A 20,530-nucleotide genomic window follows, 5' to 3' on the forward strand; every position below is an offset into this window, starting at 1 on the left:
TTTGGTGGCTGTCCACCTAATAATTGACTTTTTAATTTTTCAAATCAAACTCCCAAAGCGGGATACATTTTTTGAAAAACAAAATGAATTATCCCACACACTGGGAGTATTCTAGCAGTATTCCCCAAGGATGTGGGGTTCATTACTGTTTTTTTTCTATCCCTCAAAACCTGGTGGTAACAACAGGAAAAAAAAGTCATTACACCTTTAGCCCTAAATAAGGCAGATTGTATAAGGTCCTTCCTCTGATGGCTCCTTCTTCATCGGGAAGTTGGAGGAAGTATTCTGTCGACAGAGTCAGTGGTGACTCCATCAATTGAATACTTATGGTCTTTGCATCTCTAAATGAGGGAGGGGCAGGCCGAAGATTTGGAGGGTAGAGTCCTCTGTTTCATTTCTAACTAGGTACCCTGCCCACTAAACTCTAAATCGGGGCCTAGATCTAGTGAAGTATATTCAACATGTGCTCTCTGAATCCCTATTTATTTGTACAACTCGTTCATTGGCCTGATTATGCATAGAAATATCTCTCATGATCATTTAAAAGAAGTCAAGTTTGTCATTCAATATCAATTGAAAACCGCTATCAGTGACCATCAGTGTCTATACTCTAGTATCTAGTATTCTGAACACAGTCAATTAATGTGGTTGTCAACACACTACCACACCTAGATAATAAGCACATAAAATTGAACTCTACTACACCAGCCACTATTTACCATTTTCCTCAAGTACAGGAAATGGTCCTTAATCATCACATTTTCTCCGAGTCTTGAAAGGCTTTTCACTGATACTGATTGAAAGTCTATCACTGCGATCATCTCCCTGCCTCCTGGCAGCTTCACCTGTTTGGCGCCTGTGCTTCCAGCCTGCTCCTGCCAGGGTTCAAAGCCCGCTTCGGCTCTGTCCTTGTTGGTTCGTTTTGGTCCTTTTTTTTTCCTTTTTCCTGATTGTTACTGTTTCGCTCTGTATATTTTGTGCCACTTTATTCCTGTATAATCGTTTTTTGCCCCCCACTGTCCCCCTGACCTCTACTCTACTCTCCCTCGCCAACCCCTCCCATCCCCGGTTCCCGCCACTGCATCCCCTATTGCCCTGCCCCCTCGTCCTCCATTGGACACCCCGCTCCCGCCTCCCAGCTGCACCTCCCTTCCACCTCTCCATTCATGGTGGCCGCGCTGCAGCAGTGAGTGCGATCATCTCCCTGCCTCCTGGCAAGTCGCTCCACGCACCGCGCAGCTCCACCTGTTCTGGACCAGGGCTCCTAGCCTGCTCCTGCCAGGGTTCGAAGCCTGCTTAGGCTCAGCCTATCGTTGGTTCTTTTTGATCTTTTTTGGTTTCTTTTTCCTGATTGTTACTGTTTCGCTCTGTATATTTTGTTCCACTTTATAACTGTATAATATTTGTTTGCCCCTCACTGTCCCCCTGACCTCTGCTCTCCCTCGCCACCCCCTCCCATCCCCGGTTCCCGCCACTGTGTCCCTTGCGGCCCCGCCCCCTCGTCCCCCATTGGCCAACCGGCTCCCGCCTCCCAGCTGCACCTCCCTCCCACTTCTCCATTCGTGGCGGCAGTGAGTGCAATAATCTCCCTGCCTCCTGGCAGGTTGCTCCATGCACTGCGCAGCTCCACCTGTTCGGCGCCAGTGCTTTCAGCCTGCTCCTGCCAGGGTACGAAGCCCGCTTAGGCTCTGCCCATTGTTGGTTCTTTTTTGTTCTTATTTGGTTTCTGTTTCCTGATTGTTACTGTTTCGCTCTGTATATTTTGTGCCACTTTATAACTGTATAATTGTTTTTTGCCCCCACTGTCCCGCTGACCTCTACTCTCCCACGCCACCCCCTCCCATCCCCGGTTCCGGCTGCTGCATCCCCTGCGGCCCCGCCCCTCGTCCCCCATTGGCCACCCCGCTCCTGCCTCCCAGCTGCACCTCCCTCCCCCTCTCCATTTATGGCGGCCGCACTACGGCAGTGAGTGCGATCATCTGCCTGCCTCCTGGCAAGTCGCTCCACGCACTGCACAGCTCCACCTGTTCGGCCTGCCCATTGTTGGTTCTTTTTTGTTCTTTTTTGGTTTCTGTTTCCTGATTGTTACTGTTTCTCTCTGTATATTTTGTGCCACTTATAACTGTATAGTTGTGTTTTGCCCTCCACTGTCCCCCTGACCTCTACTCTCCCACGCCACCTGCTCCCATCCCCGGTTCCCGCCTCTTCTTCCCCTGCGACCCGACCCTTCGTCCCCCATTGGCCACCCCGCTCCCGCCTTCCAGCTGCACCTCCCTCCCACCTCTCCATTTATGGCGGCCATGCTGAGACCGCATGGAAGGTGCCCCTAAGGCAAGAACAAACACACAAGAGAGCAGAACAGGTCTGGAAGTGGTGTGTGACCATAACAGTGACTCAGGAACAGTAGGCTTCATATGTGAACCAATGTTGCTGGAGGTTATGGGAAACACTAGGCTAGTACAAAACACATCAGACCACCCTTGCGGTGGAGTTTACGTCACGTGGGAATTGCAGATCGATCCATATCACAACCGGCCATATAGTGCCGGTGTAAAGCTGGATGTCAGAAAACTAGCAAGCATGTTTACCATGTAGTGGACTAAATAATGTGCAGTGCTAAAGAGAAAGTGATAAATAAAATTGACTACACAGACTCCGAGAGAGCATTTAAACAGAAGTCGGTGTGTCAAGAGATAAAAAACTGCGCCTGGTAGAACGACTACCATATGGCGCTGTGTGCAGTATGGTCAACATGTTTCAGCCAAAAGGGGTTTTACCCCGGCATTCTTCAGGACCTAATGTAAATCAGCTACTGCAACCATAACTACAATTGTTGTGTAAAGTGATAAGATTACTAGTAGAAGGATACATATCTACCAGGAACTTTAACGGTTCGATGTCCACTTGAGGGAAAGAAGGATGTCTTCTTCCCAGCATTGTGTGGGTGAAGACCTCACGTCACCCGGCAACCGCTCGGGAGTATGATGCCCCGCTCTGTCCGTCGGTGCCTCTGGCTTGGTCTGACCATTGGGGAGCGAGCAGACAGGTCGTTAAATATTCCCCCCGACCCTCCACACTTGTTTGTTTGTTAGCCCCTAAGGCAAGCCCATCTGCGCCTGGACCATGCCCAGCACCAGAACCCCGGTCCCCCGCTAACGCCACGATGTCCGACTCCACTACGATGACAGCACCCTCCACGCACTCAACCCTGGACGAAAACACACCTGCTTCCAGGCCTCCCCAAAGCGCACCCTCGGACCCTTCTCCTGCCGGAACTGCAGCTTCACCAGCATCCGGCCAACCAAACCTCCAAAAAAAGAAACCAACTACCTCAGATGCATCCTCCTCAACACCCGCTCTGCCTGCAAACACGGCATCGAACTCTGGGACCTTCTCGACTCTACCTCCCTAGACGTCGACTTCCTGATGGAGACCTGGCTGAACCCCACCTCAGCCCCCGACATTGCCATAGCCATCCCGAAAGACTACAAGATCACCCGCAGGGACTATACCAACGGCATCGGAGGAGGAATCGCCATAGTCCACAGAACCACCCTCAGAGTTTCGACCAACACCGACGACGCCCTCAGCACCGCCGAACATATGCACTTCTAGATCCACACCAACCCCAACACCACCCTCAGAGGAACCCTTGTCTACAGACCCCCCGGACCCCAACCACAGTTCAGCGACTCCATCATCCACTTCATCAGCATGCACGCCCTCGCCTCCACAGACTAAATCCTCCTCGGGGACCTGAACTTCCACCTAGAGAACAACAACGACATCAACTCCACCACCCTGATCAACAACCGCGCCAAGCTCGGACGTAGACAGCTCCTGACAACACCAACCCACACCGCCAGCCACACGCTGGACCCCACCTTCACCACAAGCCCCATGTCTCCTTCAGCCACACCACCAAACCCCACTGGACTGACCACCACTGCATCCACTTCACCTTCAGGAAACTCACCACACACCACCACACCCAACAAATGCCCCAACGCTGCTGGAGCCAGATCACAGAAGACCAGCTAATCAACACCCTCGCCCAGAACCAACCTGCCGACTCCACCGACCTCAACACTACCGCCCGCAACCTTAGACAGTGGATCGACGACTGTGCCAACACCCTTGCCCCGCTAAAGACACCCTCCAACAACCACACCAGCAAGAAAGCCACCTGGTTCACCAAAGACCTCCAGGCCTCCAAACGAACCTGCCGAAAACTGGAGAAGAACTGGCTCTGCGAACGAACACTGGACAACTACGCAGCCCACAAGGACGCCACCAGCAGATACCATTAACTCATTGGAACTGCCAAGAGGGCCTCCTTCAAAAACTGCCTGGATAACAACGCACACAACAGCAAAGAGCTCTTCAACATCGTGAAGGATCTCTCCAACCCCAGCTCCAACACCAACGACATTCCGCCTTCGCAAGATCTGTGCGATTCCTTGGCCACCTTCTTCCACTGCAATATCACCGACATCCACAACAGCTTCAACACCACGATTACCCCGACAATCACCACCCCCACGACCACCACCTGCACCAACCACCTGCTCTCCTGGACCAACATCAATGATGAGGAAACCAGCGAGATCATGAAAACCTTCCACTTCGTATCACCACTGGACCCATGCCCCCACCACATCTTCAACAAAGCCGGCACAGCCATCACACCCCATCTTCGGAAAACAATCAACACCTCCTTTGTGAGAGCAACCTTCCCAGAAAGCTGGAAGCATGCCGAGATCAACGCATTACTCAAGAGACCCAAGGACCTCAAGAACTTCCCACCTATCTCCCTGCTTCCATTCCCAGCAAAGGTCACTGAGAAAATCGTCAACAACTGACCTGCTTCCCCGAGGATAACCACATCTTGGACCCATCCCAGTCCGGGTTCCGCAGCAACCACAGCACCAAGACTACCCTCATCGCAGCCACAGAAGACATGAGGACCCTGCTTGACAACGAAGAAACAGCAGCCCTCATCCTCCTGGACCTGTCAGCCGCCTTTGACAAGGTCTGCCACCACACACTACGCACACGCCTACATGACGCCGGGATCCAAGAGAAGGCCCTGGACTGGAAAACATCCTTCCTCTCCGGCAGAACTCAGAGTGTTCGCCTCCCCCCTTCCGCTCCACGGCCACTAAAATCATCTGCGGCGTACCCTGGGCTCTTCCCTCAGCCCGACGCTGTTCAACATCTACATGACACCCCTCGACTACATCGCCCGACAGTACGACCTCAACATCATCTCCTACGCCGACGACACCCAGATGATCATATCCCTCATCAAAGACCCTCACACCGCCGAGACCAACCTCCATGAAGGAATGAAGGCCGTCGCCGAATGGATGAGGAACAGCAGACTGAAGCTGAACTCGGACAAGACGGAGGTCCTCATCCTCGGCTCCACCCCCTCTGCCTGGGATGACTCCTGGTTGCCTGCCGCCCTAGGAACAGCCCCGACACCCACCGACCACACAAGCAACCTAGGGGTCATCCTCGACTCCACCCTCTCCATGACCAAACAGGTCAACGCCGTCTTCTCATCCTGCTACAGCACCCTCTGAATGCTCCGCAGGATCTTCAAATGGATCCCCACCGAGACAAGAAGAACAGTCACCCAGGCCCTCGTCACCAGCAGGCTGGACTATGGAAACGCCCTCTACGCAGGAACGTCGACCAAGCTCCTGAGGCGATTGCAACGCATCCAGAACGCGTCAGCGCATCTGAACTTCAACATCCCCTGCCGCAGCCACATCACACCCCACCATAGAGACCTGCACTAGCTCCCCGTCAACAAGAAGATAACCTTCAAGTTCATCATTCACGCACACAAAGCTCTCCACAAGTCCGACTCGGCATACCTCAACACTCGACTCAACTTCTACACCCCCACCCGCCAGCTCCACTTCATCAGCCTCGCCCTCGCCACAGTACCCCGCATCCGAAGAGCGACACCCGGCGGTAGATTCTTCTCCCACCTCGCCGCCAAGACCTGGAACACCCTCCCCACCAACCTATGTCAGACCCAGGACCTACTGGCCTTCAGGAGACTCCTCAAGACGTGGCTCTTCGATCACTAGCAGGACCCCCCATGCCCCCAGCGCCTTGACACCCTCACAGGTGTGTAGTGCGCTCTACAAGTGTTTTGATTGATTGATCAAATTCATTTTTCAATTTCAGCATTTTCATGACAATTTTTCATTATCTCCTCTAACTGAACATAAGTAACCACACTCTAAAAGGACTATTTGTTCTTGTAATATTCTACTCAAATCAACTTCATCTACTAACCCCATGATATGCTTCTTTGACACAGACTCAGGAAGGACAAACTAAGACCTTTTTTATCAGCCCTCGCTTTGAATGTAACTTGATCACATCATAATCTAAACCCTCAAGATGATGTCATCCATTAATCTCTAGTTACTTCACCTTGTTGACATTTTCAACTCCAGTGTCACATGTATCTATTCTTCCTCGGTTAGTGAGACTTTGTGTCAAACCATCATAACCTCACTCAAACTGCTATTTTTCCATTCATCCTCTTCGCCTTCAACCAAAAATGGTAGACTAAAACCACATTGCACAGTCCCTAAGATCAGAGACTGTCTGTAGCAAAGTGGGTTCAACTTATGAGAACCCTCAGAAGTTTTGCCTTTGGGCCTCTGGTTTTTAAAGTCTTATAGAAGGACACTCCCAAATGGTGTATCACTCACAGCAATACTCTTTACAATTCGGAAGAGCAACTTCAAGACTCCAACTTTTCATATAAGGTCAGCTGCCTGTAGGTAAGGCATATGAGGGGTTCGAGCACTCTGCGTGAAACACATGTGAACTTATGTGCAAACACGTAGGCTGAGGGAGAAAAACTGCTGTATGCCTCTACATCATCTGCACACAGATGGCACTGTGGCAGATGGCACCAAACTAAACGTATGTAGCTTGATGAATAACAATGCAAATAGCTTATTATAATTCATTTGTGTACTGAAAAGGAATGCATCGTTCATGGCATACATAATTTGTGGTGTTTTCAGTTATTGAAAGAGCGAGCAGCAAAAGGCAAGTCATTTCCAGCAGCTTCCAGTAATTTCCAGTAGAGTTGCTGCCTCATATATAGGTTTCTGGGTGTAGATTTCACATATATGGTCAGAGTTTGTCAGAGGTGAATTATTTCATCCATGGCTGTCTGTCCAATGGCAGAATTCCAAGCCTACACTAATACATTCCAGCACAGGGAGCATAAACTGAGAAGTAGCTTTAAATGAAGAATGAAGGATCAGCTCAACCGTCAACACTTGTCAAAAGCTTTGCAGGTGCACCCTCTCCTGACCTGTATCCTTGGACTGTCTCCAACTCTCCAGAAGTGCTGGTACCATTTCCCTGACTCTGAATCAATCCTAATGGAGTGTGGCCCTATCTGTGGACTCCTGTTGTGACAGGACCAGCTCAGGAGCCTTGAAGGATCCAATACTAGATTTGTGTTTTTGAACTCAGTGATTATGCACACAAAAGGCTTTAGGAGGAAAGCTTGCAATAAGTCTAACCAATAGAAATCGCTCAGGGCAGCATTCCAACCTATTATTCTTTTGCCAAGCATGCCACTTTAGTTTGGACACAGCCGTATGCAAATCAGTCTTGATCCTGTTCCAATAGGAACAGTCTAGCCCAAATTGCCACGAAAGGTCCTCCCTGAAAGAACACGAGTTATGTTATGTTATATGTTATAAGTTCTTATAAAGGTTATGTCTGCCCCAGCAGAGGGGCCTCCCAGCGCTGAGACTGACAGGAGCATGCAGGGAAAGATTTTTACCTAGAGGTTAGAGAAAAGCCACGTTTTGATCATGTTTTAAGTAACTGATTTTGCCCTGAACAGGGCTTTTCCATTGGGTGTAGTTTGGTTCCAGTGACACAGTGAGCATGGGACCCATGTCTGGGCATACCACTAGCCACATAGTGGGATAATTCAAACACACAAAAGGTGATAGGAAGAATGCTTGCAATAGGTCTTACCACTGGCAATTGCTTGGGGTAGGCACAGTGGATGAAAAATTATCGCTTGGAATGCACCTGAGGGATTAACATTGGTTCAACTATTTTTAAGCATTCCTTCCATCACCTGTTATGTGATTGATGTAATGCCCTAGGTGGCCAAGGGTTTGCCAGATGTGGGTCCCTTTCTCACTGTGCCATAGGATCCTAGCTATACCTCACAAATAACACCTAACAAAGCTGAAACCAGTCTGGGGTTGCTTATGTTCCCTGTCTGGACCAGGCTCCTTCTGGCAGATCGGGGTGGATTTTTCTCATGAGGAGTAGTGTCAGTACTCATTCGGTGGAGTGTTGCAGTGGGCAAAAAACAATGGCAACCGCGGTCTGTGCAGGTAACAGCGGTAGGTCGGTGGGGCAGTGTAATGGGGAATTCCGAGGGACGATGCAGAGGGAAAGTAATTATTTATTTAATTGTTCCTCTGCATCGTCCCTCGGAATCCCCCCTTACACGACCCCACCGCCCCACTGCTGTTACCTGCACGGACCGCAGCTGAACAATGGGCTGAAATGTTACCCGAGCGATTGCCAGTAGTTACACTATTTGCAAGCATTCCTTCTGTCATCTTTTCTGTGTTTTTTTTTTACAATATCGTCCTGCCAGAGGATGAAGGACCAGGTGACTTAGGAGTGCAAGAATGGAGTGTCAATTTCCATTCAGCACCTGTGGGGCACTGCTGTGGAGTTGATGCACTTCAGATCAGGGTGACAGGCAGAACCAGAGGCCTTACATTGGAGGTTATGCTTGTAGGATGAGGGAGAAATAGCATTTAGCATGTGCCAGGCAGCTCGCTGGTCTGCCAGGTCAAGACAGGCCATGGCCTACTTGTCCCTTTCAGAGGATAGTGCACCATATTTTGATCTCCAGGCAGCCAGAGATCTCTAAGCCTTCAACCAAGCTGACACTGTGACAGCTCTACTGAAATAACTGACAGATGTCTTGCCAAGCGGACACCATGTTTGATGCCACAAAGTGAAATTGTTTCTTGAAAACAAAAAGTAACATCACTGATGCGCAATGCTCTTTCTCACTGCGCATTGGGGCCATTGTGCATTTTTTCTACCTGGTTCCCAGGTGGAGAAAAAGAGTGACTGTTACCCAGCACTAAAGAGGGACGGGTGAAGGAGAGCAGTGCCACTGTGAGTTTGGCACACAGAGCACCATCAATTTGCAGCTGTGTGCTTCCCCAGCCAAACTCTAAATGAGGCCCCAGGTCCGGCCAAATGTTCTATATGTGTCTATAAAGAGCTACTCTATGTTAACCTTGTTACATTTAGGCCTGGCCATTGATTTATAATTGTGGCTCCAGAGGGAGACTCCATTGTAATCACTTTGGATCTGGCTGAATTATTCCGCACTCTAGTTAGAGCCTCGTGCTACTGTGCAAGACTCTGGGCATGCTTTTAATGATTATAAAAATATTTGTTAAAGCTATTTGCCCTTTATTGTATATTGTGAATAGCAGGCTGAAGCTCGCAAAACACTGCTTTTTGATAAAGAAAAGCATATGTTGAAGCCAATAGGCCTTTCGGAGGAGATTGCCCTATAACTTTGATGATGCCTGCTTGGAAGTAAAGTTTCACATAGAAACTTGCTAATTACTGCAACACACAAGATTTAGGAGATTAGTTATCCTTCTGATACATTTTTAGTGTAGCTGATTTTCACTGGTAATTCTTGTGGCACACCTTGGAGAGGTTCTGAATTGTTTCCCACTATAAGTTTGCATGACTTTGTTATTATATGTGTCCTAATTACTTAAATGTGGGTGGCAAAAATGGAAAGAAGTGAAAATCCTTAAACCAGAATGTCTATTGACACAATTGCTTCTAATGGGTCAAGTTCAAACACTTACAATTTTTTATTTGAACATTAGAATCGTAAAAAAGAAAAGCTATTTAGGACGTGGGGTAGAGCGGCAAATGTGTATTATGTTTGGGAAATTGAAAAAGGACAATAGCTAAATCACTAGTTCGATTACCCAGAAATGTGTTTCTGCAGGATGTAAATACAAGAAACATGTTTTCAACAAACATTATTTGAAGGGTATTTGTATTATGGTTTATATGCAATGCAGGTGAAAGGGTAGTTGAGACAAAACTATTTGTTGTAGATCATCATTTTATTCATTTCTTGAATGAATAGGAGTTAATAATTATCTACTGAGCGATTTTGAGACAATGAAATTCATGTTGATAATTTTAGCCGGCAATATGATAGATGTCTCCATGGAAGAAGAGAACAATCAGAAAGATAATATAATTTACCCTTCACTGACTATACCGGGAAATTTATTAAATAAAGATTCTGAAATCCTGACAAAATATTGTTATCAAGAGATATAAAGGGGTCTGTTTATTTGTGATTGTAAAAAATTTGCTTTACGTCACAGTTGCTGTCCTACTGTAAACAAGCAGCGCCTTGAAAGAGCTACTTTGAGTCGATATGCTCTAGAATAAGGAAATACCATCACATAGTAAGTTAGAATAAGCAAGAGTTGCACTCTACAAGTGAGATTTGTGAGGACTGGAAAGGTCCATCTCCCACCCATGAGATATATTTCCATAATGGTTTCGTCCAATGCTCACGGTATGCCCGCTCCATGAATAAACCCAGGGACACGCCATAGAAGATGAGCACACAAACAATGTGCCGCCGGTAGTTCTCCACAAAGCGCTTGAACTGCTGGATTTTCTGGTGAATCTTGCTCTTTTGGTACTTGTCCTTCCTGGCCTCGGTGTACAGGTGAGCCTCAGAGGACCCAGCCCTGGAAGAGAAGAAGACGCGTGAGAGTGATCAGCGGTATACACAATATTGCACAGTGATTATATCCTAGAATAAACTCTGGCTCAGTAACAGCTGTAATTTACTTATATCATGTGCATCGTTGCTCCTTAGATGTTCAGAGAGACAGAGGTGCAGCAGTGCACCTAGTTATTATTCAAAATCTGGCATTGAGAACACACAGGAGCTGTGGCTCTCAATCATTAGTGAAAGAATCATAGTGCTTTACTGAACGATCTCAGCACGCCTGCTGCCTGTACACCATCAGACTGCAGACTAACAAATATAAAAAGCACAAAACAAGACTTTTCCAACTATGCACCCAGGATCTGGAGCAACATCCGCGTATGCATCAGAACCACCCTAACACTGCTCTGATTTAGGGAAGAGTTGAAGACGCACCTCTTTAAAGAACATTACATACCAATGCATTAATGGTGCACAACCCAACTTACTCTCTTCATACTCGCTAATGTTATACTTGTCTTTGACCATACAAAGCACGCTGATGCCTTTTGAATAGGTTTGCGTTATAGAAATACCATATACATACATACATACATCACTGTAGAGGCAATTTCTGACATTGATGGAAGCAGGAAAGTTAGTATGGTGACAGAATGACAGGCATCCTACATACCTACCTTAAGCCCCCTGCAGCTCGCCTAAAGCTACTACATTAAAGTGCTGACACAAATTTAGTTATTTGCAAAATGATTTACTAAAAATACAATCTGAAGAGTTTACTTTTAAAAATGAGATGAGTTAAATGCAAAAACTGTAGTAGGCAGCCATACTCAAAAACTATAGGTCTGTAACATAGAAATGAAACATGGATTCTTAACTTGACGTAACTGAAGGCTCCTTGAATGAATAATAAGACATTAATAGTAAAATGATTGTTTTTCGCATTAAACAACCATTGTGCAAGATGTTTTTGTTCTCTTTGCTGCAGACACTGCAATTTCAGAAGCTACTATTAGACGACTGAGGTAAGGTTCTCACCACAAAAGATACAGATGACAGGGAGGATTATTGTTGGGAAGAAGTCATGGGAAACAAGAAAGGATGTGAACAGTATTTAATGACACATGGTTAAAAGACAATTGTACTTTGGTGAGAAAATAGGGAGTAAACCTTTTCCCAGGAGTGTGCTTAAACCTTATTGGTCAACATGAAGAAGAATGAATATTAATGTTGCAACATTTGAAAATATATGTTTAAATTAATGCGTGTTCCTAGACTAGTTTCAGCTTTTGTTTTCTTAGACTGAGAGCAGTAGGTGTTTCCCTTATCCCGGACTCCCTAAGAGGAGACTCTTTACTGAGTTTTTCTTAAACATCTCTTCATTAGAAGTCCTAGCTCTTTTCTTGATCTGCTGTTATTTGAGCTGAGAATACTTTCCAGCTGATTACGCTAAAGCTTCATGCTTATGCTCGATTCCCTCATCAGGACCCTTCATGGGTATCTAGACTGGCACATTTTTATTCCTTCTTGCATTTAACTAACACTTATTTAGATTAGAGTTTCTTTATGGAATAAGCTTGTTGCATTATTATTGTATCAATAGCATTATTGATTAACATTTTGATTCACCTTATTATAAAATATCGATTGATTGATTATATTAACCTTTGATGATGACAGTTGGCTAAAGATATCTAATACAATAATGGCTAACTAAACAATCTGTTAATAAAACAATTTAATTCACCTTAACTCTCTTTATTGACTGAACTGAAAAAAAGGATAATTGATAAGGATTTATATTGACTTCAGCTACTTACATCTGTGTCGACATCAAAGATCCATTAACCTCTACACAGGGTTTATGATTTATGAGTAAGTGTCAGTGAAACCGCGTAGTCCAGCAAAAGGGAACAGGCTGGCCGGGTATTTAAGTTGGCCAAATGCTTGGTGGCAATGATCTGCGTTCAATGCACAAAAGATAAGTATTGTGTGGCACGTGTGATGAACAAACATACGTTTTCAAGTGGGGGAGCAAGAAAACATTACCAAAATAATTGGGGCTATGTTATTCCAGATGAGGCGGTAATCTCTAACATTTAAAACATATCAATGAGAACAGCATTCAATAGATAGCTTGCAAAGATAAAAAAAATTCTAGTCTAGTGGCACTAAATAACTGAATCTATGTGGATCACCTATTATTACTCTTTAGATATAAACACCAGGGTCACTTCCTCGAACGTAGCAGCATGGAGGCAACATTCTCAGATTCTAGATTTTCTTAAAGGAAATGATGATATAATAATACAGCTCAATTATACTTACATAACAGTCTATCCCAAACCTGTGAGCTCATACCAATCACCCTAGTAGTGGAGCCAATGATTATTAATATCATTGTGTGGTCAATTTAAGAATCTTGTCAACCACCTGATAAATGCACCCCACTAATTTCCCTAACAGATCATGGTCAGTTACAGGGATTTTGTTTCTCACTTATTCTCATCTCTTGATCCAGATGAGGATATAATTGTCCAGATCAAATTGTAGGATTCCCCATCTTGAGGGTTTGTTCTTAAACATGAATAACGTATAATGCAGCTTAAAAGGAGCAAATCATCCTTAGAAAGCACAGATGCATTTTGGGAAATGCTAAAAGAATTTGAATTATGGCATAATACTGTTTGGCTACAAATATATTTTATTCTTATGTGGTCCAGTAGTCATAGCTTTCCATATTCATCCTTGTTTGTCTTACCATTAAAAGAGCTTGGGCCTGATATGAAGCAACTGCCCACAATAATAGTTTTTAATTTATTCAAAGAAATGAAGGCACTAGCAGGATGTTTAGTAATTTTTAAAATGATGAATTTTGTGAGTGAAATGAAATGATGGGATAACTGGTCACAAAGATATTAGAAGTGCTTGTGGCTAACAGTGGGTTTACAAGAGATTAATATTATGAGCTACTATTGAAATGTCGACATATTTGTTATTATCATACCTTAATGCAGCAGGTTATGACACAAAAGAGTAATACATTGTTTTGGGTATTAGTCCCTGAAAGTCCTCCAAGATGCATCACAAATTCAACTGCATATCACCTAAGGAGCAACAGCAAATTGATTGTTTCTGCATCCGCAGTCCGGGCAGTGCCCAACGTGCAAATTAAGATGCAGGATATTTGCCTTAGCACTATCTCAGCAAATACAACTGAGAATCAGTTTGAGTTCTGCAAATCTTCAATAATCCTAGGCCTGATCTCAGGCATGCTAAAAAACTCCCCAAAGTATGATTAGCCATGATTTGGTCTAGCATTATGATATTTAGTTACTATTAGCAAGTGAGGATCCACTTGACTATTCTTTTACCATTAGTAGGATCTTTGGCAGGACCCTCTTATGTCATCTTAAATAGTGGGTGAAAGCGCCTCACTGGTAACCACCATTCATGACAACTTTCAGTGAGAAATTGGTCTAAACAGTCACGGCTTTGCAGTCACCTATATTGACTGAAAATCAAAGGGCAAAGGTCATCAGTAATATTTGTAGTTTTAGATTTTGAAGAATAATTTAAATGAATGAAGAGTATACCAAATAGATTAATGGTAATGGAACATATGTTTACGTCACTTAATACCACTGACATTACCCTTAAAGATAGCAGAGATAGTGAAACTTGGAAAACTTTGGCGATAATAAAATATGTCTGAAAATAACACACAGATAAGTTCTGATCATATAATACCAATTGCCTATTAATTGCTTGTTAGACTTGTCAGCCGTAGGGTGGCCTTTCCCCAAACATTTTGCCTTACTCCTCCATGTTTGCTAATCTTGTTTTTGTTGGCCCTAGGACTCTGTGCACTTTGCCATAGATAACCAGTGCTAAGGTTTGTGCGCTCTCTCCTTTAAAGATGATAAAAGTGGCTTACACCTAATTGTCACCTTTAATTTAGTTGTAAACCTCTGGTAAAATGGTACAACACATACCCAGGGCCTGTAAAATAAATGCTTCTAGTGGGCCTGATTCAGAAAAGAGGGAGGACCCGGTCACTGTTTTTGTTCTGCTATCTTTTTTATTTAAAGCAGAATCGTACACTAAGGTATTTAATCCTTAGGTGTATATCTTTTATTTATTTGGATTGTTCGAAAAACAATAAAACTATTTTTACATAATTACGACAGTCCGAAGATTTACTTGCTGTCCTACACATAGACAATTATATTTACAAGTACTACAAACATACATTACTATAAAGCACAAAAAATTCGACGTTTATAACAATTTGAAACAATAACATTTAACAAACAAATTTCATTTTTGTGGAAGTAACCTGTCCACTGCTTCTGTATCAGGCCACTAGGATGCAACTATTACTCTGTTTGGCCTGATAGCGCAAAGGCAAACATCACAATACCATTCAATTGTATTTCGTCGTTTGAAAAAAGGCCTTATGCGCAACAAAACATTCGGATTTAAGACGAATGAATAATAAGCCAATGAGCCGACGCGTTTCTCAGCCTGTCTCTCCAGGCCCATAAAACCAGTTCTTATGGTTTATGACGCCAAAGCCTTGGGCGCAACCCTTTATGGGGCCGAAGTCTGGGGCTTTGAGAGTCTTACCACCATCCAAAAATCTGAGAACAAGTTTTTGAGAGGGATAACTAGTCTTCCCCAAAGCACCCCATTAATACCGCTTGTCCTTGATCTAGGCAGAAAATCGCTCAGGGACCGTGCCCGACTGAGGCCAATCCTTTACTGGAGACGGCTTTGGACAACCATGGAAATAAGGCACTACGCCGAGGGGTTCCTAGCATTAGCCAAATTAGATGTTTTTCGTAAAATTAAATGGCTAAAAACGCTTAGGGACGTTCTTGCTGAACTTGGGCTCTCCAAATTATGGGAAAACCCCCTTGGGGAAGTATTCCCTAGTAAAACCAATATTAAAGAAATATATTGGGATTACATTGACCAGAAACTATGGAGGAGCGTAACCTTGGAATCAATGGGGGGAAGATTTCTAGAAATTAAACAAAGCCCATCCCTAGAAAAGTATTGGGACAGCATAACTGTCCCATTAGACAGGAAACTATTTTTCCAGTTAAGGGCGGGCTCTCTCCCCCTGAGGTGCTTGACGTCCGGCTGGAGAACTAGTAGTGGTTTGTGCTGCCCGTCATGTGGGGCCCCCAATGAAAAAACTTGCACACTTCCTGTTTATATGTGAGTCCTATGCAATCCCAAGAAAATCATGGTTGGCCCCAGTATGTAGGAATCTTGGTGTCCGAAGCGGTGTGGAGGGGTTGAGAATTATCTGTTCCTCCACTGAAATGTCCATCGTAGTTGGAACAGCTAAATATCTGGGGTGGGCATGGTCCATAAGGAGGCGGGCTCTACTCCCCAATGTGTTTTGAATTTTACATTTTTATATTTGTCTGACTAAATCTTGCAAATATCTACTGGGAGTTGTATATGAATTTTAAACCACAAAATGCGGGTAACATGTATGGTATGAGTTTTATTTGTGTAAACTTTGGGAATGGTCCGTAACGCGGAGGTCCCCATACCTCAACATGCATTTAGTTTTCGCATAGTATGAAAAAGCTTATTTTATTCCAATCGGTAACAATTTTAATGCCTTTGTATTATGTATTTTCAATTATAAATTGCTGTAACAGAATGTTTGATGTTTTAAAATGTATGAATTTATATGCCAGTGCTTTTATGAGTGTATAACTCGAATAAAGCTTTTTCAATTCAATTCAGGCCACTAGGATGCAACTATTACTCTGTTTGGCCTGATAGCGCAAAGGCAAACATCACAATACCATTCAATTGTATTTCGTCGTTTGAAAAAAGGCCTTATGCGCAACAAAACATTCGGATTTAAGACAAATAAATAATAAGCCAATGAGCCGACGCGTTTCTGAGCCTGTCTCTCTACTTTTTCAGGCTCTTTTTCAGGGCTTCGGGCTGGGTACCTGTATGAATGTAAGTGAAGGGCATATTTAGTTTGGGACCCTCACCTATGTTGTCACTAACTTAGTTAAGCATCTACGTTGTTATTACCTTGTTTTTCGGATTAACAGTTATCTTGATCGTGTCTCTGAATTCTTGGAGGACTCACTGTGTTCTGCAATGAAAGCAGCGGTATAGCGTCTGTTTCCTGATGTTATTATGTGGCGCTATTTAATAAGAATCATTGTACGCTTCACTCACGTGATTTCCAGGCAGAGCGTTTTTCGTCTAGTCTGTATTTTTCGGTTTATTAAGTCGACTGTCGTTAGGGCTGCAAAGTTAACAAACATGTTTTTTTTAAAAATGAATTTTATTTGGAGGGAAAACGTCAGGATGATCGGCAGGCTACTGCATTGGCAAACATTTACTTGTTAATGTTCAATTAGGCGTGGAGCACCTAGTTGTTCAAAAAGCGGGGCGCCACCTCTTATCTTTTGAATGATGTTTGTGCTGCAAAGTTTAAGATAATTCTACGTGGGTCCATCTGATGGTGTCATGTTCGAAGGTGAAGCCTTCAATAGTGCGTACAATGATTCTTATCAAATAGCACCACATAATAACATCAGGAAACAGACGCTATACCGCTGCTTTCATTGCAGAACACAGTGAGTCCTCCAAGAATTCAGAGACACGATCAAGATAACTGTTAATCCGAAAAACAAGGTAATAACAACGTAGATGCTTAACTAAGTTAGTGACAACATAGGTGAGGGTCCCAAACTAAATATGCCCTTCACTTACATTCATATAGGTACCCAGCCCGAAGCCCTGAAGAAGAGCCTGAAAAAGTAGAGAGACAGGCTGAGAAACGCGTCGGCTCATTGGCTTATTATTCATTCGTCTTAAATCCGAATGTTTTGTTGCGCATAAGGCCTTTTTTCAAACGACGAAATACAATTGAATGGTATTGTGATGTTTGCCTTTGCGCTATCAGGCCAAACAGAGTAATAGTTGCATCCTAGTGGCCTGATACAGAAGCAGTGGACAGGTTACTTCCACAAAAATGAAATTTGTTTGTTAAATGTTATTGTTTCAAATTGTTATAAACGTCGAATTTTTTGTGCTTTATAGTAATGTATGTTTGTAGTACTTGTAAATATAATTGTCTATGTGTAGGACAGCAAGTAAATCTTCGGACTGTCGTAATTATGTAAAAATAGTTTTATTGTTTTTCGAACAATCCAAATAAATAAAAGATATACACCTAAGGATTAAATACCTTAGTGTACGATTCTGCTTTGAATAAAAAAGATAGCAGAACAAAAACAGTGACCGGGTCCTCCCTCTTTTCTGAATCTAAACATTGTCCTACCCGGCCACAGTGCAGGACAAAACCCCACTTGTAATAAAGTCTAGTGGGCCTGCAGCACTAATTGTGCCACCCCGTTAAGTAGCCTTTTCAACATGTCCCCGGCCTACCATTGGAACCTGTGTGTGCAATTTTAAAAATAAAACTTCAACCGGGCAAGCCAAGCCTAAACCTTCCTTTTAATATATGTGAGTCACTCCTTGGGTAGGCCCGAAATAGCCCACAGGATGCACTGTATTTTAAAAGTTGGGCATGTACTTTTAACTTTTTCATTTTGTGGTAGTGACAAACCCTTAAATGTGTTTTTCACTACTGCAAAGCGTACTTCTCCCATTGAATAACATTGGATTACCTTATTATATTTAATAAGTGATTACTATCAATTGGGATCAGACAGGAATGTCAAGTACGGTGTCTAGACAATTGTATTTTAAATTCCTCTTTTATGGTAAAATCAGATTGTAAGTCACAAATCTGAAAATGACACTTTCAAAAAGTCTCAACTATTTGGTGCCTGCAGCCGGTACACTGTGTCACATGACTGTAGCTGGCAGCTGGTCTTTGTGTATTGGTTCCAGACAGGGAGACAAAGGGGGAATACGTGTTGGTGGGATGGGAAATCACTGACTTGAGAGTAGGCGGAGCTGAATCCTACCACACCAAGATTCTGCGTGAGCACACTCACAAAGGCTTTGATACTAGTCTTTTGTGTCTCCAGACAAGCTGAGTCCAGGGCAGGGAGGCAGGAAATTCCAAACACCTCTGGGGGTGGAAACCTTCAGAACGTTCTCCTACTTAAAAGCCGGCACCAAGTGGATGCTACAGAAGAAAAAGTGTTGTGCTGCTTTGCTGCCAGAAAAACTGCTACACTGCTGCAATGCTGCTCTGCTGCCTTGCTGCATGCTTCCTACAGGGAAGGAAGACTGGACCTGTATCCTTCGTACCAGGCTGAAATGACTCCAAGGGTCACCTGACTGATCTCCTTTTCTGCGCTACAGGGATAACAAGCTCCCTGCTTCTGCCCAGCTTGCCTGCTGCCTGTACCTGCAACTGTACCTGCAACTGGACCTGCCTGAGCCCTACTGGAATGGAACATATGTGTCTGCTGGAGTGAGCACCTCATTTCCAAGAGGTGTTCTTCAGGTCCTGGACTCTTTGTGTGGTATTAGTTGAGATCCCCTTAAAAAAAGAAGACATTTCGAAGTTTTGTGCACTTTGTGACTGTGAAAGGGGCTGTATGCACCAAGCTACTGCTGCCCGCCATGGCAAAGCTCCAGTAAACCTTAGTTTTCAGGTCAAAACGACCACCAGTGAAGCCCAGCAACGCTTGATCTAAAATACACACTATTGAAACAACAGCCTCCTGTGACCACCAAAGCGAATCTCCATCCATGACGTGTCAGCGATGCCCAACAGGATCTTCCCACTACAGCGACGACCTTCCGCGACACTCTCCTTGATCATCAAGGCCCCCTCCACCGTGAGCAGTACTCTTCACACAGGCCTTTTGAAGGTTACTCTTTCAGTGGGACTAACCTGGTTTCTGTTTCCGGCCAGAGCTCCATCGTGGCTGACCTGAACTTGTCACTTTGACCTGGTCTCGGACGACCAGATAGCCACGAGTGGATCTTTGTGCTTTTAGGCACTATACTTATCTGAAATCTTTGAAGTTGTATAACTCGGAAGCAACTCATTGGATTTTCGTCCCCTTGGTCTCAAATAATTTATAACACTATTGTCTTAATTAGTCTGGTATTTTTATTGTGTTATATTTTTACTTTATTTTTATTTGAAGTGCTGCATAAATACTTTGCACGTTGCCTCTAAGTTAAGCCTGACTGGTTTTGTGCCAAATTTCCAGTGGGTTGAGCACAGGTTAATTTAGGGTTTGCTTTTGTTTCACCCTGACAAGAATTGTGGGGTCTTACACGCTGGCCTACCAGTAATCCAATTTCCAAGAATGCTATACCAATAACTGGATACACCTAAAGTACCATATTCTTATAAAATACTCACATAACATCTCAATTAATGTTTTTGAAATGCACACTAACATAAGAGGGTGGTGAGCACACAATTATCGATTCAAAAATATCTTCTGACATGAATATTATGTCAAAAATATTGTCTCTACAAAAATATTCTTTAACAGAATATCAAAGGTAATTAGATAATTTTTTATGTTTATAATATTGGTTTTAACCCCTTCACTGCGGGGATGTTTCCCCCCCGCTGTGCTGGGGGGTGGGGGGTGCTCACAGCGCCCCGGTGCTCATGACGAGCACAGCTCGTCATGAGTCACGGCGCTCCGGTGCTCATGACGAGCTGAGCTCGTCATGGCCACACCCGTTCCCATGGAATGCTCAGCACATCAG

General features: G+C 44.2%; 1 protein-coding gene across 4 annotated transcripts in view; it reads right to left on the minus strand.

Annotated features, from left to right (window-relative positions):
- The window catches only part of LOC147728937 (dual oxidase 1-like), a 992,769-nt gene that overhangs the window by 117,000 nt on the left and 855,239 nt on the right, over positions 1-20,530 (minus strand). For all 4 annotated transcript variants that reach the window (XM_086959175.1, XM_086959177.1, XM_086959176.1 and 1 more), the window contains one exon: positions 10,663-10,841. In XM_086959175.1, the coding sequence (XP_086815301.1) occupies positions 10,663-10,841 (179 nt within the window). The remainder of the gene's footprint in view (positions 1-10,662; positions 10,842-20,530) is intronic.

The sequence above is a fragment of the Lissotriton vulgaris genome, chromosome 2_2 (genome assembly GCF_964263255.1).
Source record: "Lissotriton vulgaris chromosome 2_2, aLisVul1.2, whole genome shotgun sequence".
Taxonomy (NCBI): Eukaryota; Metazoa; Chordata; class Amphibia; order Caudata; family Salamandridae; genus Lissotriton; species Lissotriton vulgaris.